At 50.4% G+C, this 25366-nt stretch overlaps 1 protein-coding gene across 1 annotated transcript in view; it reads left to right on the forward strand.

Annotated features, from left to right (window-relative positions):
- Positions 1 to 24503, forward strand: part of LOC132823026 (DENN domain-containing protein 3-like) — a 148299-nt gene extending 123796 nt beyond the window's left edge. The window contains exons 16-24 of the mRNA XM_060836560.1: positions 732 to 905; positions 4435 to 4564; positions 7622 to 7729; positions 9122 to 9258; positions 13601 to 13770; positions 14627 to 14763; positions 17773 to 17891; positions 21286 to 21423; positions 23833 to 24503. Coding sequence (XP_060692543.1) covers positions 732 to 905; positions 4435 to 4564; positions 7622 to 7729; positions 9122 to 9258; positions 13601 to 13770; positions 14627 to 14763; positions 17773 to 17891; positions 21286 to 21423; positions 23833 to 24024 — 1305 coding nt within the window. The 3' untranslated portion in view covers positions 24025 to 24503. The remainder of the gene's footprint in view (positions 1 to 731; positions 906 to 4434; positions 4565 to 7621; positions 7730 to 9121; positions 9259 to 13600; positions 13771 to 14626; positions 14764 to 17772; positions 17892 to 21285; positions 21424 to 23832) is intronic.
- The last annotated feature ends 863 nt before the right edge of the window (positions 24504 to 25366 follow it).

Raw genomic sequence — 25366 nt, forward strand, 5'->3', positions numbered from 1 at the left:
GGGTGGTAGGTATAGGACAGATGTTAGGGGTAGATTCTTCACACAGCGGGTTGTGAGTTCATGGAATGCCCTGCCCGTATCAGTGGTGAACTCTCCTTCTTTATGGTCATTTAAGCGGGCATTGGATAGGCATTTGGAAGTTATTGGGCTAGTATAGGTTAGGTAGGATTCGGTCGGCGCAACATCGAGGGCCGAAGGGCCTGTACTGCGCTGTATCCTTCTATGTTCTATGATTCAGTAGGTGATGGAGCAAAGGAACTTAGTGTGGGAGCTGAGGTTAGAAGCTACGAGGCTGTTCAGGAAAGTGTTGGAATGGTCAGGTCTGGAGAAGACAGTTGTATGGGGAGGCCATTCTGAAGTGAGCACAGAGGATTCGACGTTTCGAGCATAAGCCCTTCATCAGGAACTTATGCTCGAAACGTCGAATTCTCTATTCCTGAGATGCTGCCTGGCCTGCTGTGCTTTGACCAGCAACACATTTGCAGCTGTGATCTTCAGCATCTGCAGACCTCATTTTTTACTCTGAGCACAGAGGATGAGTGAGTTGGGACACGGGTGACAATGAGCACAAGCTTATCAAGAATTGGAAGATTGACGAGAGAACTTTAGAATAGTCAAGGCTAGAAATAAGTCACAGTCCAGTAACACACAAAGATTCTCCACCACTCTGTCACACTACCCATGTGCATTTAGATCGGATATGCCTGATTGTGTGTTTTTATCATTCTCAGGAAGTGGAATTCTGTTTACCAGTATCGATCTTCCCGCTCAAGATCCTGGCCCTGAAGATCAAGGTGCGGGATAAAAAGGAGCCCTTCATCGCCAACCTCAAGTCAGAGAGGGACCTGTGGAAGGTGATCATCCGGGAGATGTGTGCAGGAAAGTTCCTGGCAGATAGACACAAGGTGAGATTGGAGGCAGTGAAGCTTAAAGCATGAGAATCTCAGTGTGAACAATGGACCAGCCTCTGTCTGTGGTTGTGTAGCCAATGCTTTAAAGAATTAAGGAGAAAGTGAGGACTGCAGATGCTGGAGATCAGAGCTGAAAATGTGTTGCTGGAAAAGCGCAGCAGGTCAGGCAGCATCCAAGGAGCAGGAGAATCGATGTTTCGGGCATGAGCCCTTCTTCAGGAATCAATCTGATTCCTGAAGAAGGGCTCATGCCCAAAACATCGATTCTCCTGCTCCTTGGATGCTGCCTGACCTGCTGCGCTTTTCCAGCAACACATTTTCAGCTTTAAAGAATTAAGGGTGATCAAATTGAAACCTGCAAGATTCATAAGACATTTTTCCAGGTCAAAGACAGAGGGACTGTGGAGAATCTAGAATACAGAGACACCGCCTCAGGAGAAGATTGTGTAAGATGGAGATGAGGAGAAATATCTTCACCCAGAGGGTTTCAAAGGCTTAGAATTCTCCAACCCAGAGACCTCCATCACTGAGTACATTCCAGACTGGAATCTGGATCTGAGGATCTGAGGAAGAACGGGAATATGTGGGAAGGTGCAGTTGAAGTAAAAGCGGTGCCATGATCGTGTTGGAATATAGGAGCAGGTATGAGGGCCATTCAGGATCCTTGATCCTTTGGTGTTGAACGAGGTCCCACTGCTTCCGATTTCTGGGTGGATAGGTACTCTCCAAGTTTCGGGTAGAGAGGGAATCCAGTTTTCCTAGAGTCTCCCAGACTTAAAGGCAGAGTTTTCCAGATATTTGAGCCAGCAATCCCAGGATAAATATTCCAGGATCTTTCCTCCTCTTGATCCTGTTCCAACTCACCCTCACAAGGAACAGCAAGCCTGTCACTTTCCCGAGTGGTGTTGGTGCTAAGCAACAGTGTGACCGGTTACAAACAGCCATATGCACACACAAAACCAGGGCAGATGTAGACCACTCAGCCCCTCCATTCTGCTTTCCCATTCAGTCAAATCTCAGCTAATCAGATGACTCTCATTCTTGATAACTTTTCACCTCCTTGATCTGGCAACCCTGTGAGGGCCATCATTGACAGATTGTTGTATCAGAGAACCAGTGGATGAGCTGATGGTAGGATGATGCAATCTCATGGTAAAAGGTCCTAGAATACAATCCAAACCAATCTTTTTTTCATTCATTCATGGGATGTGGGTGTCATTGACTGGTCCAGCATTTATTGCCTGTCCCTAGTTGCCCCTTGAGAAGGTGAGCTGCCTTCTTGACCCGCTGCAGTCCATGTGCTGTAGATAGACTCACAATTCCCTTAGGGAGGGAATTCCAGGATTCTGATCCAGCGACAGTGAAGGAACAGTGATATATTTCCAAATCAAGATGGTGAGTGGCTTGGAGGGGAACTTGCAGGTGGTGGTATTCCCATGTACCTGCTGACCTCGCCCTTCTCTATAGAAGTGGTTGTGGGTTTGGAAAGTGTTGTCTGAGGATCTTTGGTGAGTTTCTGCAATGAATCTTGTAGATGGTGCACACTGCTGCTATTGAGCATCAAGTAGGGAATGAATGTTTGTTGGTGTGGTGCCAATCCAGTAGGGGCTGCTTTGTCCTGGATGGTGTTGAGCCTCTTGAGTGTTGTTGGAGCTGCCCCCATCCAGGCAAGTGGGGAGTATTCCATCACACTCCTGACTTGTGCCTTGTAGATGGTGGACAAGCTTTGGGGAGTCAGGAGGTGAGTTACTTGCTGCAGTATTCCTAGCCTCTGATCTGCTCCTGTAAAGACTGTGTTGATGTGTCAAGATTAGAGGGTGCTGGGAAAGCACAGCAGGTCAGGCAGCATCTGAGGAGCAGGAAAATCGATAGTTTAGGCAAAAGCCCTTCATCAGGCTGCTCCTCAGATGCTGCCTGACCTGCTATGCTTTTCCAGCATGACTCTAATCTTGACTCTAATCTCCAGCATCTGCAGTACCCACTTCCACCATTATGTTTATGTGGTCAGTCCAGTTGTTTCTGGTCAATGGTAACCCCAGGATATTGATAGTGGGACATACATTGATGGTAACACCATTGAATGATTATTGGAGATGGTCATTGCCTGGCACTTGTGTGGTATAAATGTTACATGTCACTTATCAGCTGAAGCCTGGATATTGTCCAGATCTTGTTGCATTGGGACACGGACTGCTTCACCCCAGGCTCCGGCCTTGCTGCCCAATATCCGTCAGGCAAAAAGAGAGAGACTGCCCTGCTCCAGGATATCTCCACACCCCAGTGTCTTATTGCAGACAATCCCAGGATCCTGCTAACCTGCTCACCCCCCTGAGCAACAGCTGCAGGTCAGGGAAAGGCACAAACAGCCTTACAGCTGAAACTATCCAAATCTCACCCTCTTTGCCCACACCTGAACCGCTATCCTCCAGAACCCACATTCAAAATACACTGTCTGAGTGTCCCCGGCAGCAGCACCCGCCCCACGGTGGTCTGAGGATTTGGATTCTCTGAATTCACTTGGTTCATGAGTGGACAACCAACTTCACGAGATCATGACAAAATGTGCTCAGACACTGACTTGGGAATAGATCAGCATCCGGCTCCGAATGGAGAGGAGAGCTGGCTTTACCTCCATGCTCGGAGACCTGGGTTGCAAGGGGGTGGGGTGGGGTGGGGAGGGGAAGGGCAGTGGGGATAGTATGAATAGTCGCAACACTGGCTCAGGGACTGGCTGCCTGAAGAATTGTGTTGGAAAATCTGAAAGGAACATGGAGAACATTGGAGAAACTCAGCAGCATCTGTGAAGAGAGAAACAGAATTAACATTTCGACTCTGGTATGACTCAATCCTGAAAAAGGGTCATTTGACCCAAAACATTAACTCTGTTTCTTCCCACGCATGCTACCAGACCTACTGAGTTTCTCTAGCATTCTTTGTGTTGGTTTCAGGTCTCCAGAATCCACGGTATTTTGCTTTGATGTGAATTGAGAAGCCGATTTTATTGCAATGGTAAGGATTTCAGCCTGCCGATTTCACCTGAACTGTTAGGGGACAGGAGGTCAAAGCTGGGAATTTCCAGTCCACAATCCAATCTGATTCCCAGTTTCCCACCCTCCCCTCCTCTGTGCTGACCCCTGCTGTCAACTCCTAATGGAGGAGTGTCACAGATTACTCAGTGAAGTGCTGCCCCTGTTAACTGCTGCAGGAATCGTACACAGGTAGCGCCCAGCACCAGGTGCTCAGGCGTGTCCCTCATCCAAGGGAACTGAAGCAAACCGGAACATCCCAGTTGTCCCCAAAACTAACCCCAACCAGGACAACCCCTGCCCTATAACTCAGTCAGCCCAGCAGCCAGTGGCTTTCCCCATTGACCTCGCGACAGGGAAGGCCCACAACAGTAGGTGGTTGTGAGGAGCTGCTGAGACAGCTTTGATTTTGGGTGTGGAATGTGCTGGGTTTGTTACCTGATGAGAGTCTTCATTACCATTGTCTCCCCACCCCATCCCTCCCACCCTCTGTGCAGGACCCTCAGTACATTCAGCAGGCACTCAGCAACATTCAGCTCATCAATGCAGTGGCTAAATGTAACTTTCACCAACGGCCCATGGTCATCGCCTCCAAACTGGCATACCTGGACCATACTGTCGGGGAAGGTAAGCTCACAGCCCGCTGTGCAATACTCTTTGTGTCTTTGTAATTGATAATAATTGGGGGCAGTAGGCAAAAGCAATGCCGTGCATTTATGTAGCACCTTTCAAGCTAGTTTCACCATTCACTCCCCCGTTGGCCTGACGTCGTTAGTGCACCAACTGTTTAAACAGATAACAAAAACTCCACAGATGCTGCCAGACCTGCAGAGCTTTTGCAGCAACTTCTGGTTTTGTTTCTGGCTTACAGCATCCACAGTTCTTTCAGCTTTTATTTAAAGAGGTAACTTTATTTCTGTAGTAACTTACATGAGCAGATTTATTAGAAGTAAAGTCACTATTACAATGCAAGAAAGGCAACAGCTAAATTGTGCACAAACGCATCCACAGACATCCATATGTGCAGTTTGGATCGCCCTGTTATAGGAAGGATGTTATTCTCCTGGAGAGGGTTCAGAAAAGATTTGCCAGGATGTTGCCAGGATTGGAGGTTCTGATTTATACAATTAGGCTGGAAAGGCTGGGACATTTTTCACCAGAGCATAAGGAGATTTTGGGGTGACCTTATTGAGATCAATAAAATCATGAGGCGCATAGATAAGGTAAATAGAAAGGATCTTTTCCCGAGAGAATGGGAGTTCAAAGCTGGAGGAAATTAGTTTAGGGTGAGAGGAGAAAGTTTTAAGAAGGACATAGAATCATAGAGATGTACAGCATGGAAACAGACTCTTCTAACCCGTCCAGATACCCCAACTTAATCTAGTCCCACCTGCCAGCACCTGGCCCATATCTGTCCAAACCCTCCCTATTCATATACCCATCCAGATGCCTTTTAAAAGTTGCAATTGTACCAGCCTCCACCACATCCTCTGGCAGATCATTCCATACATGTACCACCCTCTGTGTGAAAAAGTTGCCCCTTATGTGCCTTTTATATCTTTCCCCTCTCACCCTAAACCTATGCCCTCTAGTTCTGGACTCCCAGACCCCAGGGAAAAGACCTTGTCTATTTATCCTATCCATGTCCTTCATGATTTTATAAACCTCTATAAGGTCACCCCTCAGCCTCCGATGCTCCAGGGAAAACAGCCCCAGCCTGTTCAACCTCTCCCTGTAGCTCAAGTCGTCCAACCCTGGCAACATCCTTGTAAATCTTTTCTGAACCCTTTCAGGTTTCACAACATCTTTCCAATAGGAAGGAGACTAGAATTGCACGCAATATTCCAACAGTGACCTAACCAATGTCCTGTACAGCTGCAACATGACCTCCCAACTCTTGTACTCAATACTCTGACCAATAAAAGAAAGCATACCAAATGTCTTCTTCACTATCTTATATAACTGTGACTCTACTTTAATGGAGCTATGAACCTGCACTCCAAGGTCTCTTCGTTCATCAACATTCTCCAGGTCTTACCATTTTGTGTATAAGTCCTGCTAAGATTTGCTTTCCCAAAATGCAGCACCTCGCATTTATCTGAATTAAACTCCATCTGCCACTTCTCAGCCCATTGGCCCACCTGGTCCAGATTCTGTTGTAATCTGAGGTAACCTTCTTCTCTGTCCACTACACCTCTAATTTTGGTGTCATCTGCAAACTTACTAACTATACCTCTTATGCTCGCATCCAAATCATTTATATAAATGATGAAAAGTAGAGGGCCCAGCACCGATCCTTGTGGCACTCCACTGGTCACAGGTCTCCAGTCTGAAAAACAACCCTTCACCACCACCCTCTGTCTTCTACCTTTGAACCAGTTCTATATCCAAATGGCTAGTTCTCCCTGTATTCCATGAGATCTAGCCTTGCTCACCAGTCTCCCATGGGGAATCGTGTCGAATGCCTTACTGAAGTCCATATAGATCACATTTACTGCTCTGCCCTCATCAATCCTCTTTGTTACTTCTTCAAAAAACTCAATCAAGTTTGTGAGACATGATTTCCCACGCACAAAGCCATGTTGACTATCCCTAATCAGCCCTTGCCTTTCCAAATACATGTACATCCTGTCCCTCAGGACATAAAGAGCAACGCTTTTTTACATCGAGTCTGGTTCGTGTGTGGAATGAACAGCCAGAGAAAGTGGTAGATGCGGGTATGGTTAGAACATTTAAATGATATTTGCACTAGTACATGAGTAAGAAAGGTTTGGAGAGATATGGGTTAAATGCAGGCAGGTGGAACTTGTCTAATCATAGACTCCCTACAGTGTGGAAACAGGTCCTTTGGCCCAACAAGTCCACACCGACCCTCCAAAGGGTAACCCACCCAGACCCATTCCCCCTTCCCATATTTACCCCTGACTAATGCGCTAAACCTACACATCCCGGAACACTATTGGCAATTTAGCACGGCCAATTCACCCTAACCTGCACATATTTGGACTGTGGGAGGAAACTGAAGCACCCAGAGGAAACCCATGCAGACACTGTGTGTGCAAACTCCACGCAGACAGTTGCTCGAGGCTGGAATTGAACCCAGGTCCCTGGTGCTGTGAGGCAGCAGTGCTCACCACCGTGCCGCCCCAAAGTTTAGTTTGGAAATATGTTTGGTGTGGAGTGGTTGGATCCCACCGAAGGGTCTGTTTCCGTGCTCTAGGACTCTATAATGTCTCGGCTGTTCCTCCTTGCCCCTCACTACGTTGGAACAGTCTCGTGTGAGCTTTCACATTCCTCTGAGGGGGCAAGTGGGACTCTTGTTACTACCTGTCCCAGTGTAAGCCTCCCTCAGTACTCTGCCCAATGTATGGGCACAAATCTTTGGTTTTGGCCTTGGATCCTCTGGCTTATTGAGCTCCAGCTCATTCCATCCGAGACACTGTCTCGAGTTCTTTAACTGGCTTCAGAATGGATTCAAAATCACAGACAGGCAAAGTCAAGCTGTGTCCAAACAGTGAGAGAGTCTCACTGACCCAGGCATTACCTCTGGACCTCGGTGTGAGTCCACGTTTCAGTATTCCTCCACACACTCTGAACCAGCAGGATTACAGGGCTGGGGTAAGGTGGGTCAGAACATTGCTGAGACAATGCTTTTCTAACAATTCTCTTCTTTCTCCACCTCAGAGTCACAGGCCGTTCCACGGATGACATCAGATGCCCTGAAGCACACCCTCCACCTCACTGATTCCAATTCTACCCCCTACGTGGTTGATGTCCTCCTGTATGTTCCTGGTGAGTGGCTGACTGACCTTTCCCGAGGGCTACACAAGGGCAGAACATTTCACTCCCACTGCCATTCCTGGATGGTCGTCGTCAATCCCCCTCCTAGACCCTCGCACTGCAGAAACATAAGGACAGTGCTTCTTGACCAGCTGATGGTCTCAGGGGCAGAACTCACTGAATGTCTTCAGCTCCTGCGCCAAACAGAAATGAGACTCAGAAGAGGCCATTCAGCCCTTCAAAACTGTTTGAGCGTATCAGCCTGTTTGATGTTGCATGGTTCCAGCTTTAAGCTTCTGGACCCTTTCTTGGGCCTCCCCCCAACAATAAATCTGACATTATCAAATTCCTTTTGCATTTTATCATCTCCATTGGAGCATCCCTTTACTCTGTAACTATGAATATCTGAAACCTCACTTTGCAACTGAATCTGTTAAAGCCAGTGTCAGTCTGAGCAGACTGATGCTGCAACCGCCCTCCAATGTCCAGCTCAGGGTAATGTGGCACTCACACAATACTGTCGTTCTCTGTACAGAACAGCACTGAACCCAGCTCAGGCAGGATCAGTTTGGAGATCAGGACCACGTCAACACTTTTGAAATGGTCCTTTGGGCTTCGGTTCCCACCGGTTCTGTGGCTCACTCTCTCCCAGCACATCTGACTCTGAAAGCTTGCCCTCCTATAACTCTCACAATCTATTAGTTAATTTTATTCAATTGAAATTAAACTTGTATCAACTTTCTCATATGACTTCTACTCTATCTACTGCTTAAACTCTCTTTCATTCCAAGCAGTGATCTACATTGGGTCCTGGTCAAACCAGGCCTTGATTTGAACATTCTCATCTGAGTTGCCCATGGTCCAAAGCCTTGCCCTTCCCTGTCTTTGCAATCTCCTCCTACTCTGGCCTCTTGAGTACCAATTGCTGGCTGTTTCTTTAGCTGCCTGGGCCCTGAACTCTGAAATACCCTTCCCCAAAATCTTTCTGCCCATCGCTTTCTCTCTCTTTTAAAACTGACTCTTTGATTTGTTTTCGATGGGCTGACTCGGTCAGTGTTGTGTTGGTTGATGTTCACTTTGCAACTGTTTCAAATAAAACACAACCCCACCACTTCCTTCACTGGGGGACGGGGGTCATCATGCTGTCATCATTTCAGCACAAACAAAGCATGAGATAATTTGTTAAAAACAAGACTTTAAAGGGTTATTGTTAGACCAAACTTTGGATCCCTGTGTCCATATATCCTCTCTCGTTATCCTTTTCTCGAGCTTTGTGTACTAATGGCCCTCTGAGGTGCCTAGGGTCGTTTAAACTATGTTGAGAAAAGGGTGCTACATGAATGCAAATTGTTGCTGCTTCACCATCATCAGTTTGGCGATGATATTGTGACCTCTGGTTGCCAGGTAACCTGGACCCGTGTGAGAGCGCTGAGACACACCCGAAGCTATGGTGTGGCCTGAGTGACGGCCGCGTGATGATGTACAATGCAGCTACTTGGATAATGGAGCAGCCGCCAATCCAAGCTGGCCATTCCAAACTGGTGAGTGGAGCTGGGCACAGGAGGCGATGGCTGGACTGTTAATCCCCAGACCCAGGTCATGTCCCGGGGACCTGGGTTCAAATCCAGCCATGGCAGATGGTGGAATTTGAAGTTATTAAGAATCTAATGATGGCCACAAAAGCATTATCAATTATCAGGAAAAACCCATCTGGTTCACCCAATAAAGACCAGAAGAACTGCAGATGCTTTAAATCAGAAACAATTGCTGAGAAAGCTCAGCAACCTGTGTGGACGCAGTGGGCCCAAAACATTAACTCTGATTTCTCTCCACAGATGCTGCTAGACCCTCTGAGCTTTTCCAGCAATTTCTGTTTCCATCTGATTCACTAATGTGCTTCAGGGAAGGAAATCTGGGCTACATGTGACTCCAGACCCACAGCAATGCGGTTAACTCTTAACTGTCCTCCAGACAATCAGGAACGGGCAATAAATGCTGGCCTAGCCAGTGAAACCATCATCCCGTAAATGAATTTAAAAATCCCCCCCCCAAACCACCCACCAGCACCTCCCCCCGTGACATGGAATACATGTTGAGTAAACAGTGACAGCGGTGTGGTGGAGCCACTGATGGTCAGGTTAAGTTCCCGAGTGGGCTGGCGGTTAGGGCACACGGTGCTGCCACTATTTACTTGAAGGGTTAATTAAAAGGGGACAAAATTTTAAGGTGAAAGGTAGAAGGAGTAGAGGGGATTTAAGGATTTGTATTGTTTTCACCCAGAGAGTGGTGAGAGTGTGGAATGTGCTGCCTGGGGGGTCGCAGTGACAGAAACCTCCAAACCTTTAAAACGTAGCTGGATGAGCACTTGAAGCTTTTTTTAAATTCACTCATAGGATGTGGGTGTCGCTGACTGGGTCAGTATTTATTCCCCGTCCCTAGTTGTCCCCTGAGAAGGTGGGGGTGAGCTGCCTTCCTGAACTCCTGCAGTCAGCCTGCCACAACATTCACGGTTATGTGCCGAGTGTGGGACAGTGGGAGTTGTGTAAATATAGAGCAGGTGTTTTTTTTAACCAGGACAGACTCGATGGGCCAAAGTAGTGTATGATTCTATTTCAAAATTTCTAAGACCTGCCTGTCCCTCCTGAATTAAACAAACGTAATCAGCTCCTGATGGTCTGGATAACAAAAATCATAATTTCAACGGAAACCTACACTGAAATGTAATTTTGATTTTGGGGAGGGTGCTCACCCACTGTGGAACGATTAAAGGGATGAAGGGGTAGGAACAGGGGACTGAACTGGATGATCACTTGTGAATGGAATGAACAGACTAGATGGGCTGAATGTCCTCGTCTTGCCCCTATTTTCTATGTTTCAATGAAGACTAGAATGGCACCAACTGATGCCATTCACTCTCTGTCTAAAGGCTATCATGGCACAGACGCAACCACAAAATAAGAGGTGGGCAATGAGCTGCAAGAACCCATTCCATAGACAACAGCCTGCTCCTGTTCATGGTCACCTTCGGGAATTAATCCTGAGACCCAGGGAATCTGGGTCCTGGGAATCTGGGTTTGAGTTCCACCTCAGCAGGAATTAGGAGTCTAATGATGACCACAAAACCATTGCCAAATGTCAGAAAAAACCTGTCTGGTTCAGGAATGTCCTTTAGTAAAAGAAACTGGCATCCTCACCCAGTCTGGCCTGTATGTGACTCCTGACCCACAGCAACATGATTCTCTCCAAGCTGCCCCTCTGGGCAATTAGGGATGGACAATACATGCTTGTCCAGCCAGTAACGTCCTCAACCTGTGAATGAATTTTAAAACCCCTTGGTAAGACTCTGTTGCAGACTCATGAAGAAGTCTGCCAGTACACCTGGCCCTCTCCGCTCCGAGTATCCACAGATCAGGAGCTGAGTGAAAAAATTAGCATTAGCTTCTTTAAAAAGGAAGGAGCTGAAGTCTAAAATAGACTCAACATTGAGTTCTCCAATGTCAAATAACCTCCCTCCCCATCCCCCAACTTCCTTCCCAGTCCCTCCCCCTCCCTTCCACTGCTCCCAGCCATCAACCAGATCCATTCCTCCCATTGCTGAAAATGTGTTGCTGGAAAAGCGCAGCAGGTCAGGCAGCATCCGGGAACAGGAAATTCGACGTTTTGGGCATAAGCCCTTCATCAGGAATAAAGATTCCTGATGAAGGGCTTATGCCCGAAACATCGAATTTCCTGTTCCTTGGATGCTGCCTGACCTGCTGCGCTTTTCCAGCAACACATTTTCAGCTCTGATCTCCAGCATCTCCAGACCTCTTTCTCCTCCCATTCCTCCCTTTGACCAACCAGTTTGTACCCTCTACCTGTCTTCACCTATCCCCACTTCACCACCCTGTCCCTGCAGCTCCCCCTACACCTACCCTAGTCCTGAAGAAGGGTTACACCCAAAACGTTGACATCTCCACGTCCTCATGCTGCCTGGCTTGCTGTGTTCCCCCAGCCTCCTGCCTGTCCCTCCTGATGCTGCCTGCCTTGCTGTGTTCCCCCAGCCTCCTGCCTGTCCCTCCTGATGCTGCCTGCCTTACTGTGTTCCCCCAGCCTCCTGCCTGTCCCTCCTGATGCTGCCTGCCTTGCTGTGTTCCCCCAGCCTCCTGCCTGTCCCTCCTGATGCTGCCTGCCTTACTGTGTTCCCCCAGCCTCCTGCCTGTCCCTCCTGATGCTGCCTGCCTTGCTGTGTTCCCACAGCCTCCTGCCTGTCCCTCCTGATGCTGCCTGCCTTGCTCTGTTCCTCCAGCGTCCTGCCTGTCCCTCCTGATGCTGCCTGGCTTACTGTGTTCCCCCAGCCTCCTGCCTGTCCCTCCTGATGCTGCCTGCCTTGCTCTGTTCCTCCAGCGTCCTGCCTGTCCCTCCTGATGCTGCCTGCCTTACTGTGTTCCCCCAGCCTCCTGCCTGTCCCTCCTGATGCTGCCTGCCTTGCTGTGTTCCCACAGCCTCCTGCCTGTCCCTCCTGATGCTGCCTGGCTTGCTGTGTTCCCCCAGCCTCCTGCCTGTCCCTCCTGATGCTGCCTGCCTTGCTGTGTTCCCCCAGCCTCCTGCCTGTCCCTCCTGATGCTGCCTGGCTTACTGTGATCTTCCAGCCTCCTGCCTGTCCCTCCTGATGCTGCCTTCCTTGCTGTGATCTTCCAGCCTCCTGCCTGTCCCTCCTGATGCTGCCTGCCTTGCTGTGATCTTCCAGCCTCCTGCCTGTCCCTCCTGATGCTGCCTGGCTTACTGTGTTCCCCCAGCCTCCTGCCTGTCCCTCCTGATGCTGCCTGCCTTGCTGTGTTCCCCCAGCCTCCTGCCTGTCCCTCCTGATGCTGCCTGGCTTACTGTGTTCCCCCAGCCTCCTGCCTGTCCTCCTGATGCTGCCTGGCTTGCTGTGTTCCCCCAGCCTCCTGCCTGTCCCTCCTGATGCTGTCTGGCTTGCCGTGTTCCCCCAGCCTCCTGCCTGTCCCTCCTGATGCTGCCTGCCTTGCCGTGTTCCCCCAGCCTCCTGCCTGTCCCTCCTGATGCTGCCTGCCTTACTGTGTTCTCCCGGCCTCCTGCCTGTCCCTCCTGATGCTGCCTGCCTTGCTGTGTTCCCCCAGCCTCCTGCCTGTCCCTCCTGATGCTGCCTGCCTTGCTGTGTTCCCACAGCCTCCTGCCTGTCCCTCCTGATGCTGCCTGCCTTGCTGTGTTCCCACAGCCTCCTGCCTGTCCCTCCTGATGCTGCCTGCCTTGCTGTGTTCCCCCAGCCTCCTGCCTGTCCCTCCTGATGCTGCCTGCCTTGCTGTGTTCCCCCAGCCTCCTGCCTGTCCCTCCTGATGCTGCCTGCCTTGCTGTGTTCCCACAGCCTCCTGCCCTGTCTACTTTGGGTTCCAGCATCTGCAGTTTTTTTGGTCTCTAACAAAGTCTAAAACAGATCACACACACCAGACCATTTGACCTAGAGTTAGGGACACTACCTCTGTGCCACAGGACTCTTGGAGCAATCCCCTTTAACCATTTTATTTCAACAAAACAATTGGCCAAATTAAACAAAGCCTGATGTTGACAGCTCCTTTAAAGGAGAAAGTGAGGACTGCAGATGCTGGAGATCAGAGCTGAAAATGTGTTGCTGGAAAAGCGCAGCAGGTCAGGCAGCATCCAAGGAGCAGGAGAATCGATATTGTGGGCATAAGCCCTTCCTGAAGAAGGGCTCATGCCTGAAACATCGATGCTCCTGCTCCTTGGATGCTGCCTGACCTGCTGCGCTTTTCCAGCAACACATTTTCAGCTCCTTTAAAGGACACAGTAGTGGAAGTCCATTAGTTTTACAGAAGATCAGTTGCTCAGTGCTGACCCAGTCTCTCGGCTTCTCTCCTGCTGTAGAACTGTATGATTGGCATCGGGTATGAGCAGGTGTGGCTGGGATCGGAGGATTCATCCATTTACATCATCGACGCGCTCGCCATGAGCTGTAACAAGAGGCTGGTGGGTCACCGCAACCAAGTCTCCGACATGATCCAGGAGGAGACACAAGAGAACGGGGACAGTATCAGGTGAGCTGCCTCCCCATACCCACCATAATACCATCCCCTCACTCCCTTCCCCATTCCCTCCATCTCCCATCCCTCACTCCCTCCCTCCATCCCTCCCTCTGCCATCCACCACTCCATCGCTCCCCTACTCCTTCCATCCATCCCTCCACCAACTCCATTCTTCCATCCTTCCCTGCCACCCTCCCTCTGCCCCTTCCTCCATCCTCCCCTACTCTCTGCCTCCGTCCCTCCCTCCCTCACTCCCCTACTCCTGCCTGGAAAGTCAGAAAGAGAGCCTCCTACATCAAAGTGAAATGAAAAATCAACTCCGAATCCAAATACCCAGCCAGAACCCTTCGCCAGTCTCTGAGAGATATGAGGAAGGGCACTGATTCCCCACTCACTGGGTACCCACAATCTCGAGGGGCTCAGGGGATAAGTCATGTTATTGGCTAGTAACCCAGTGAGCTGAGGGCTGAATGTCCTACAGAAAGTGAGTTCATATCCACCTGTGAGAGGCTGAGCGAGGATTAACACTCCACCCATATAGTAACCTCGTCTCAGTCAACAGTGACCAACAAACCACCAGCACTTGTTGTAAAAATCCCGTCTTGGTCATGAATGTTCTTTAGGGAAGGACACTGCCATCCTTACCTGGTCTGACCTACACATAACACCAGACCCACAGCAATGAGGTTGACTCTTAACTGCCCTCAGAAATGGAAGACACCCGAGGGAAGTTTAGAGGTGAGTACCAACTGCTGGCCTGGCCAGTGATGCCCTCATCTCTCATAAATAAGGAGGGGGTTAGGGGGACCACAGTTAGAGAGAGAGACTGTATGTGGAAGAACTTCAGCAGATTTCTTTCTCACCCCAGTCAGATTTACTCCTGTAGCCTGGATGGCTCCATTCTGCTATGGGACCCCGAGCTGATGAAGATAAAGAGTCAGTTCCAGTTGCCTCAGTGTTGGAGGCTCACCTCCATGTTGCTGCATCGTGACCACATCTGGTGCTGTGAGTATTGTCACGACACTCTCTCGGGTAAAGTGTACAAGTTGGTGATTGACACTGAGTCTGTGATGATGAGTATTCAGGAAGACCACTGTAATTTACAGGGTGCGCTATGCCGTCTCACCTCAATCCAGTCAATATGTCAGGAGCACTGAGAGTTTGGAACAGTTTAGGAAACTGACGCCTGTGTCAACCATTTCTAAAGAAGAGCAGGAAGGTTTTTCCTGGTGACCAGGCCAGTAATAATCCCTCAATATGTATCAGTGAGACCTGATATGATTATAGGTCTTCATCCTATCAATTTCCCTCTTAACTTACCTTGCACAGTTATGTTGTTATGCTTCATACATTTCAATAATGGTGACTCATCAAGAATGTCTTAATGATTAGAAAATGCTTTTCAACATTCTGAGCTCTTCAAAAGTACCATAGGCTCTCTCATTTTTCTTTTACAATAGTCCTGAAATGTTACTTTATTGTGTTGACTGAATGAACCCATTGCTATTTTAGACATAATGGGCTGAATGGCCTCTGTTCTCAGATGTAATTTCAGTGATTCTATGATCTTGGACAGGGCTGATTGATTCAGGCAGTCTCCACCTCTCAGCATTCAGTGTTGTTGATCCACTCATTTGGTCTATTCTCACTTGGTGGGGTCTGAGTGAACCAGACTCTGGGCACATCAGAGAAGTATGGGCGGCACGGTGGCTCAGTGGGTTCAATTCCCGCCTCAGGCGACTGTCTGTGTGGTGTTTACACATTCTCCCCGTGTCTGCACAGGTTTGCTCTGGTTTCCTCCCGCAGTACCAAGTTACAGGTTAGGTGGATTGGCCAGGCTAAATTGCCCGTAGTGTCAGGTGTAGGGGTAAATGTAGGGGAATGGGTCTGGGTGGGTTGCTCTTTGTTGGCCCGAAGGGCCTGTTTCCACACTGTAGGAAATCTAATCTAAGCCTTTGAGTATCCGAGGTGGAGTGTCATCTCACTCCAGACATTGAGGACATTTAGAATAATTTACAATACATTCAGCAAATTGAATTTAATTCCTTGTCTACCTTTCTCATTTCTTTCAATATCTTCTTCTACCCTTCACCTTTCTCTTTCTCCTTCCTTTTCACTGTCCTTTTATCTCTCTCGCACTCTCTCTCTCTCTCTCTTCTCCCTGATTCCCTTGGCTTTTCACATTCCTCTTCCTATTTTCTTGTTCTATCCTACATCCTCTTCCTCAATTATCCCTTTGTCCTGTCTTTTTATCTAAATGCTCCTCTCCTATCACCTCTTTTACTGTCCCTCATATTTTATATATATTTTATGTATCTGTTATTCTCTCTCAATCTTCACAATTTGATCGATCCTTTTCCCTTCCCTTCCCATCTCTGTCCTTATCTCCTTTTCTGGTGCATTTCCTGTTTTCTCTGTTTCCTTCTTCCCCACCAACCCCCACCCCCACCCCCTCACCCTCCCTCTCTTCCCCCCACCCCTCTCACCCTCCCTCTCTTCCCCCCTCACCCCCTCACCCTCCCTCTTTTCTCCCCACCCCCCTCACCCTCCCTCTCTTCCCCGACCCCCCTCACCCTCCCTTTCTTTCCCCCTGACCCCCCTCACCCTCCCTCTTTTCCCCTCCACCCCCCTCACCCTCCCTCTCTTCCCCCCTCACCCCTCTCACCCTCCCTCTCTTCCCCCGACCCCCCTCACCCTCCCTCTCTTCCCCCCTCACCCCTCTCACCCTCCCTCTCTTCCCCCTCACCCCTCTCACCCTCCCTCTCTTCCCCCCACCCTCCCTCTCTTCCCCCTCACCCCTCTCACCCTCCCTCTCTTCCCCCCACCCTCCCTCTCTTCCCCCCACCCTCTTCACCCTCCCTCTCTTCACCCCTCACCCCTCTCACCCTCCCTCTCTTCCCCCTCACCCCTCTCACCCTCCCTCTCTTCCCCCCACCCTCCCTCTCTTCCCCCTCACCCCTCTCACCCTCCCTCTCTTCCCCCCACCCTCCCTCTCTTCCCCCCACCCTCTTCACCCTCCCTCTCTTCACCCCTCACCCCTCTCACCCTCCCTCTCTTCCCCCTCACCCCTCTCACCCTCCCTCTCTTCCCCCCACCCTCCCTCTCTTCCCCCCGCCCTCTTCACCCTCCCTCTCTTCCCCTCCCTCCCCCCTTTCTGTCTTTCCAACCGCCTCTCTCTCCTCTTTGCTCTCCTTATATCTCTCACCCTTTCTCTCCCTCACTCTCCTCATCACAATCTCTCTCTCACCCTCCATCCCCATTGCTCTCCTTATCTCTCTCTCTCTCTCTCTCTCCCTCTCTCCCCCCCTCTCCTCATTGTTCTCTTTATCTCTCTCTCTCTCTCCCTCCTCTCCCCGTCTCTTCACGCCTCTCCTTTCTCTCTCTCTCTCTCTCTCTCATCCCTCTCCTCTTTGCTCTCCTTATCTATCTTTCTCCACCCCTCCCTCCCCCCCCCCAACCATCACCACTTTGCTCTCCTTACCTCTCTCCCTCTCACTTTCTCTCTCTCTTGCTCCCTACCCACTATGGTCTCCTTATCTCTCTCTCTCCCCCCACCCCATCCCCCATCCCCTCTCTCCTCTTTTTTCTACTTATCTCTTTCTCTTCCCCTCTCTTCCCCTCTCTCCTCTTTGCTGTCCTCATCTCTTTCTCTCTCCCCGCCCCCCCCCCGCCATCGCACTCTCCTTATCTTTGTCTCTCTCTCTCTTCCCTCCCGCTCTCCACTCCCTCTCCCCCTCTCTCCTCTTTGCTCTCCTTATCTCTCACTCTCTTCCTGTCTCTCTCCACCTTTCCTCTTTGCTGTCCTTATCTGTTTCTCCCCCTTCTTCTCTTTCCTATCCCTCTCTCTCTCTCTCTCTCACCCCCCCATTCCCCTCTCTTTGCTCTCTCTACGTCCCTTTCTCTCCCTCTCTCCCATGTCTTCTCTTTGCTCTCTCTATCTCTCTCCCATTCTCTCTCCTCTATGCTGTCTTTATCTCTCTCTCTCCCTCTCTCCCTCTATGTGTCTACCCCAAGGTGTTGAATACAGTCTGTTGGTCCTTGCTCGAGATGGCACACAGATCCAGGAGGTGACCTTGACACCAAGTCCCGAGGGTAGCTCCAATCTCATGACCGACTTCCTCATCATCCCTCAGGTATCTTAGTTCCAGGCCCGCGATGGGGTCGCGATGTCGATTGGTCACCATCAGAGGTTATGGGGCTGAGGGCAGGGTTCAAAGTTCACAGTTGGAGAGTGTGAAAGTGTTGGGGATTGGTGGTGCACGTCTCGTGCAATGGCCATGGACTGGGAGGGTTGACGTTTTGGACCTTTAGGGATCAGGGGCCAGGGGTTGACTGATGATGTCAAAGGGTCAAGGATGAGGAACAGGGAACTACTGTGAGGTGGGTTAGCGATGAGGGTTGGGGTATGAAATCAATGCCGGGAGGGAAGGGGACTTATTGTGCTCCCTTTAACTCAAGTTATTTCACTCCTTTTGACAAAAATACAAACAAATGAACAGCCACGCACTCACATTTTCCTGCACTGTCAGGGAGTCAGTGCTGAGGGAGTGCCGCACTGTCAGGGAGTCAGTGCTGAGGGAGTGCCGCACTGTCAGGGAGTCAGTGCTGAGGGAGTGCCGCACTGTCAGGGAGTCAGTGCTGAGGGAGTGCCGCACTGTCAGGGAGTCAGCGCTGAGGGAGTGCCGCACTGTCAGGGAGTCAGCGCTGAGGGAGTGCCGCACTGTCAGGAAGTCAGCGCTGAGGGAGTGCCGCACTGTCAGGGAGTCAGTGCTGAGGGAGTGCCGCACTGTCGGAGGGTCAGTACTGAGGGAGTGCCGCACTGTCGGAGGGTCAGTACTGAGGGAGTGCCGCACTGTCAGGGAGTCAGTGCTGAGGGAGTGCCGCACTGTCGGAGGGTCAGTACTGAGGGAGTGCCGCACTGTCAGGGAGTCAGTGCTGAGGGAGTGCCGCACTGTCAGGGAGTCAGTGCTGAGGGAGTGCCGCACTGTCAGGGAGTCAGTGCTGAGGGAGTGCCGCACTGTCGGAGGGTCAGTACTGAGGGAGTGCCGCACTGTCAGGGAGTCAGTACTGAGGGAGTGCCGCACTGTCAGGGAGTCAGTACTGAGGGAGTGCCGCACTGTCAGGGAGTCAGTGCTGAGGGAGTGCCGCACTGTCAGGGAGTCAGTGCTGAGGGAGTGCCGCACTGTCAGGGAGTCAGTGCTGAGGGAGTGCCGCACTGTCGGAGGGTCAGTGCTGAGGGAGTGCCGCATTATTGGAGGGTCAGTGCTGAGGAAGTGCTGCACTGCCGGAGGGTCGGTGCTGAGGGAGTGCCGCACTGTCGGAGGGTCAGTGCTGAGGGAGTGCCGCACCGTCGGAGAGTCAGTGATGAGGGAGTGCCGTACTGTCGGAGGGTCAGTGATGAGGGAGTGCCGCACTGTCGGAGGGTCAGTGCTGACGGAGTGCCGCATTGTCGGAGGGTCAGTGCTGAGAGGGTGCCGCACTGTCGGAGGGTCAGTGCTGTGGGGGTGCCGCACTGTCGGAGGGTCAGTGCTGTGGGAGTGCCGCATTGTCGGAGGGTCAGTGCTGAGGGAGTGCCGCATTGTCGGAGGGTCAGTGCTGAGGGGGTGCCGCACTGTCGGAGGGTCAGTGCTGTGGGAGTGCCGCATTGTCGGAGGGTCAGTGCTGAGGGAGTGCTGCACTGTCGGAGGGTCAGTGCTGAGAGAGTGCCGCACTGTTGGATGGTCAGTGCTGAGGGAGTGCCGCACTGTCGGAGAGTCAGTGCTGATAGAGTGCCGCATTGTCGGAGGGTCAGTGCTGAGGGAGTGCTGCACTGTCGGAGGGTCAGTGCTGAGGGAATGCTGCACTGTCGGAGGGTCAGTGCTGAGGGAGTGCCACACTGTTGGAGAGTCAGTGCTGAGAGAGTGCCGCACTGTTGGATGGTCAGTGCTGAGGGAGTGCCGCACTGTCGGAGGGTCAGTGCTGAGGGAGTGCCGCACTGTCGGAGGGTCAGTGCTGAGGGAGTGCCGCATTGTCAGAGGGTCAGTGCTGAGGAAGTGCTGCACTGTCGGAGGGTCAGTGCTGAGGGAGTGCCGCACTGTTGGAGGGTCAGTGCTGAGGGAGTGCCGCACTGTCGGAGGGTCAGTGCTGAGGGAGTGCCGCATTGTCAGAGGGTCAGTGCTGAGGGAGTGCCGCATTGTCAGAGGGTCAGTGCTGAGGAAGTGCTGCACTGTCGGAGGGTCAGTGCTGAGGAAGTGCTGCACTGTCGGAGGGTCAGTGCTGAGGGAGTGCCGCACTGTTGGAGAGTCAGTGCTGAGGGAGTGCCGCACTGTCGGAGGGTCAGTGCTGAGGGAGTGCCGCACTGTCGGAGAGTCAGTGCTGAGGGAGTGCCGCATTGTCGGAGAGTCAGTGCTGAGGGAGTGCCGCACTGTCAGAGGGTCAGTGCTGAGGGAGTGCCACACTGTCGGAGTGTCAGTGCTGAGGGAGTGCCGCACTGTCAGATGGTCAGTGCTGAGGGAGTGCCGCACTGTCGGAGGGTCAGTGCTGTGGGAGTGCCGCATTGTCGGAGAGTCAGTGCTAAGGGAGTGTTACACTGTAAGGGAATCAGTGCTGAGGGAGTGCTGCACAGTTGGAGGGTCAGTGCTGAGGGAGTGCAGAACTGTTGGAGGGTCAATACTGTGGGAGTGCCACACTGCCAGAGAGTCTGTGATGAGGGAATGGGCACTGTTGGAGGGTCAGTGCTGAGGGAGTGCCGAACTGTCAGAGGGTCAGTGTTGAGGGAGTGCTGCTCTGTCGGAGGGTCAGTGCTGAGGGAGTGCTGCAATGTCGGAGGGTCAATACTGGGGGAGTGCTGTACTGTCGGAGTGTCAGTGCTGAGAGAGTGCTGTACTGTCGGAGTGTCAGTGCTGAGGGAGTGGTCACTGTCGGAGAGTCAGTGCTGAGGGACTACTGCACTGACGGAGGGTCAGTGCTGAGGGAGCACTGTACTGTCAGAGGGTCAGTGCTGAGGGCATGCTGCACTGTCGGAGGGTCAGTGCTGAGGGAGTCGGCACTGTCAGAGGGTCAGTGTTGAGGTAGTGGGCACTGTCAGAGGGTCAGTACTGAGGGAGTGCCACACTGACAGAGGGTCAGTACTGAGGGAGTGCTACACTGTCGGAGGGGCAGTACTGAGGGAGTGCTGCACTGTCGGAGGGTCAGTATTGAGGGAGTGCTGCACTGTTGGAGAGTCAGTGCTGAGGGAGTGCCGCATTGTCAGAGGGTCAGTGCTGAGGGAATGCCACATTGTCGGAGGGTCAGTGATGAGGGAGTGCCGCATTATCGGAGGGTCAGTGCTGAGGGAGTGCTGCACTGTCGGAGGGTCAGTGCTGAAGGAGTGCCGCACTGTTGGAGAGTCAGTGCTGAGAGAGTGCCGCACTGTCAGAGGATCACTGCTAAGGGAGTGCCACACTGTCATAGTAGACAGTGGTTTGAGCAGCTCCCCGACACCCTGGGTTACGTTGTGAATAATGAGGAGGGACTCAGGTTTAACTTTAGATTGAATTGTTCTTGCAGAGAGATGAGCTCTGGGTCGTGTGCAGTCAGCGAGCAAATGTTTACATCTGGAAAACGGATGATCTCAAGGATCCGATCCAAACAATCCCACTGCCGGGCTGTGCAAACATCTCCTGCATGATTCATGTCAAAAATCAGGTACGCAAATAAGATGTCCCCAGTCAGGGTAAAGTATCTAACCAGAAACCCGAAATAATCCCCACATGTAAACACTGCCCGTTACTAACCCCTAAATCATATCTGTAACCCTAACCAATTCCTGGACCTTAACCCTAACCCTAACTAATTCCTAAGCCTTTACTTTTCTCCAAACTAACCCCTAACACTATTGCTAACTGTTGTAGGTGGTAAGTAACATTATCGCTGCACAATATCAGGCAATGGTCATCTCCATCAAGAGAGAATCTATCACCCCTTGACATTCAATAATGTTACCATGACTGTAGTCCCAACTCTGAACACCCTGGGGGGGGGAATTACCTTTCACCAGAAACTGAAGTAGACTCACTGTGTAAACATTAATTAATGAAGTTTGTTCCGTGTCAGTGGGTCACTTTCCTGGAACTTCCTTTCTAACAGTAATGTGGGTATTCCTACATAAAATTTAAGGAATGATCTGCTCAAAGAAGTGGTGGAGGTGGGTATAATTACAACTTTAGACCGACATATGAATGATTATGTGAATAGGAAGAGTTTAGAGGGATATGGGCCAAATGCTGACAAATGGGACTAGATTGGGTTGGGATATCTGGTCGGCATGGACTAGTTGGACCAAAGGGTCTGTTTCCGTGCTGTACATCTCTAAGACTTTAAGAAGGCAGCTCACCTGCACCTTCTCCAGGGCAGCTACAAGAGGTAATTATTGCTGGGCCCAGCTAGTGATGCCCACATCCCATCAGCCAATAACAAAATCCCTGTCTAACTCCTAACGCTGTTGCTAACTCCATCTTTAATCTGAACCCAAACCCCTCACACACTCCTAACCTTAATCCTAACTCTAATCTCCCTTTTATACTAATCCTAGCTCTAACCAATCTATCCAGAAAACCTTAAACTAACCATATCCTTAACCCTAAAATAATCATAAACCCTTACGCTCATCTTAAACTGAATGCCAACCCTAAGCCACCCCCTAAACGTAATCATACTCAAACTTGTCTGGAAATCTTGATATTAATTATAACTCCAGATAATCTTCTAATTCTAATCCTATCCCTAATCTTAATTTGACACCAATTCCACCATGAACACTACCACAAATCTGATCCCAATCTAACCTCTAACCCTAACTCCTAATACAAACTCAAATGCAGATCTAAGGCCAATCCTAACTCCTAGACAGAAGTGGGGGTGTTCGCCGATGACTGCACAATGTTCAAGCACCATTCACAACTCCTCTGATAGTGAACATGCAACAAGATCTGGACAATATCCAAACTTGAGCTGACAAGTGGGAAGTAACATTCACGCCAAAGAAATGCCAGACAATGACCATCTCCAATAAGAGGCAATCTAACCACTGCCCCTTGACATTCAATGGTTGAATCTCCCACTATCAACATCCTGAGGGTTACCATAGACCAGAAACTCAACGGGACTGACTACATTAACACAGTGGTTACAAGAGCAGGTCAGAGGCTAGGAATCCTGTCACGTGTAACTCACCTCCTGACTCCCCAAAGCCTTACCACCATCTTCAAGACACAAGTTAAGAGTGTAATGGAATACCCCCCACTTGCCTGGATGGAGGCAGCTCCAACAACACTCATAAAGCTTAACACCATCCAGGACAAAGCAGCCGCTTGATTAGTTCCACATCCACAAGTATCCATTCCCTCCACCAGCGACGCTCAGTAGCAGCAGTGTGTACCATCTACAGCAGTGTGTATCATCTACAGCAGTGTGTACCATCTACAAGATGCACTGCAGAGATCAGAGTCAGAGAGTCGCACAACATAGAAACACACCCTTCAGTCCAACCAGCTCATACCAACCAGATATCCCATAATCCCTAAATTAGTCCCACTTGCTTGTGTTTGGCCAATATCTCTCTAAACCTTTCTCATTCATGAGTTTATCTAAATGTCTTTTAAGCATTGTAAATGTACCGGCATCCTCTGGAAATTCATTCACCAAAGATCCTTGGACAGCAGTTTTCAAACTTGCAACCTGTACCATTCAGAAGGGCAGGGCAGCAGGTACCTGGGAACATCACGATCCACAGGAAGTGCTCCCAGACAGAGCAGTGTACCATTCAGAGGAGAGCCTGCAGGTTACAGTGTGTCCAGGTGCTGTCTGAGGCCATTGGCCTCCGCGGTGTAGGCACTTTGTGGATTTCCCTCTTTCGGAGCTCATTCATGTAACTACCCATCAGATTCCATGCCTGTTACAACATATCTTACCTGGTACGCCAGCAATTCTCCAAACGTAGGGTTTTTATTGCTTGGTATGTTTACTGTGGGTTTCAGCTGTCTCTGGTAGCCCACCCCCACAAAGTTCATCGAGTTGAATGTGAACTCTTCCTAACTCTGTCTGTCCTACATCCAGGTCTGGGTTGGAGGAGGAGGAACCAACAACAACAGCAAGGGTCGCATTTACATCATCAACTCGGAGAGCCACTCGCTGGAGAAGGAGCTAGAAGCACCTTGTGGTGGTATTGGAGCTCTCTGTTCGGCTGAAGATCGATATGTGTTGAGTGGGACACAGGACAGCAAGGCCATCATCTGGAAAGTGGACTGAGCTGTTACAACCTGACCAGAGACAGAGGGCCACCATTTCCCAGTCTCAGTGTTGGATGCTATTTTTCCGTCAGGCTGCTTTGGGCCAGTGTTAGAGGTTAGAGGGAGTCAGGGGGGTGGTTTTGATACACTCTCCCTCTGTCTGCCTCCTTTTCCCAGGGCTGGAGGTGTCATTGGTGGAGCAGCAGTGACTGAGCAACCACCTCCCTCAACAGCCCCCTCTCAGGAGAGTCTCAGACATGCAATTTTCACTCTCCGCCCCTGCCTCAGAAAATTTGGACCACACCTCACTGAATTAAAGGAGCTGTTTGTCAACTGACCCCTGACCCCAAAGATGTCAACGACTGGAGATGACCGGTGACCAGAAACAAGCAACAGCACAATTACCACAAGAAGGGGCAGCAACTGGGAATAAAAGCAGTCCTCTAACATTCCTTTGTATTAAATCTTATTTAAAAATTACTTTAGTACATAACCAAACATGTGTTGTGTGTGGTTGGTTCTGCAGATCACCTTAATCTGAATTACATGGTGTCAAACCCCTCTCAGTGCCAACCCCTGTCCTCACCTTCCTGCCAACACTCTCAGGGACAGGGAACTGAGTAGGACAGTCATAGTAACTTTTCCAAATCATCACATCACTTGTGAAAAAACGATTTTCTCAAACTCATATATAACCACTGACTGCTCCCACTATTGGGCAGTTAATCTCTCACTCCCCAGTAAAACATGGAGAGTAAAGACAGCGATTTGATGTCCTATTTAACAGTGGGTGAACATTGACAGATATTAGGGCTCGAACCTTTTACGGTTTGTGCGAAGATTTGTAGCTCGGGTGCTCGTTGTTGTGGTTCTGTTCACCGAGCTGGAAGTTCTTGTTGCAAACGTTTCGTCCCCTGGCTAGGCGACGTCATCAGTGCTTTGGAACCTCCTGCGAAGCGGTTCTTTGATGTTTCTTCTGGTATTTATAGTGGTCTGTCCTTGCCGCTTCCGGGTGTCAGTTTCAGCTGTCCGCTGTAGTGGTTGGTATATTGGGTCCAGGTCGATGTGTTTGTTGATGGAGTTTGTGGATGAATGCCATGCCTCTAGGAATTCCCTGGCTGTTCTCTGTCTGGCTTGCCCTATGATAGTAGTGTTTTCCCAGTCGAATTCATGTTGCTTGTTGTCTGCGTGTGTGGCTACTAGGGATAGCTGGTCGTGTCGTTTCGTGACTAGTTGATGTTCATGTATGCGGATTGTTAGCTGTCTTCCCGTTTGTCCTATATAGTGTTTTGTGCAGTCCTTGCATGGTATTTTGTAAACTACATTAGTTTTGCTCATGTTGGGTATCGGGTCCTTCGTTC

Source organism: Hemiscyllium ocellatum, chromosome 15, assembly GCF_020745735.1.
Source record: "Hemiscyllium ocellatum isolate sHemOce1 chromosome 15, sHemOce1.pat.X.cur, whole genome shotgun sequence".
Lineage (NCBI taxonomy): Eukaryota > Metazoa > Chordata > Chondrichthyes > Orectolobiformes > Hemiscylliidae > Hemiscyllium > Hemiscyllium ocellatum.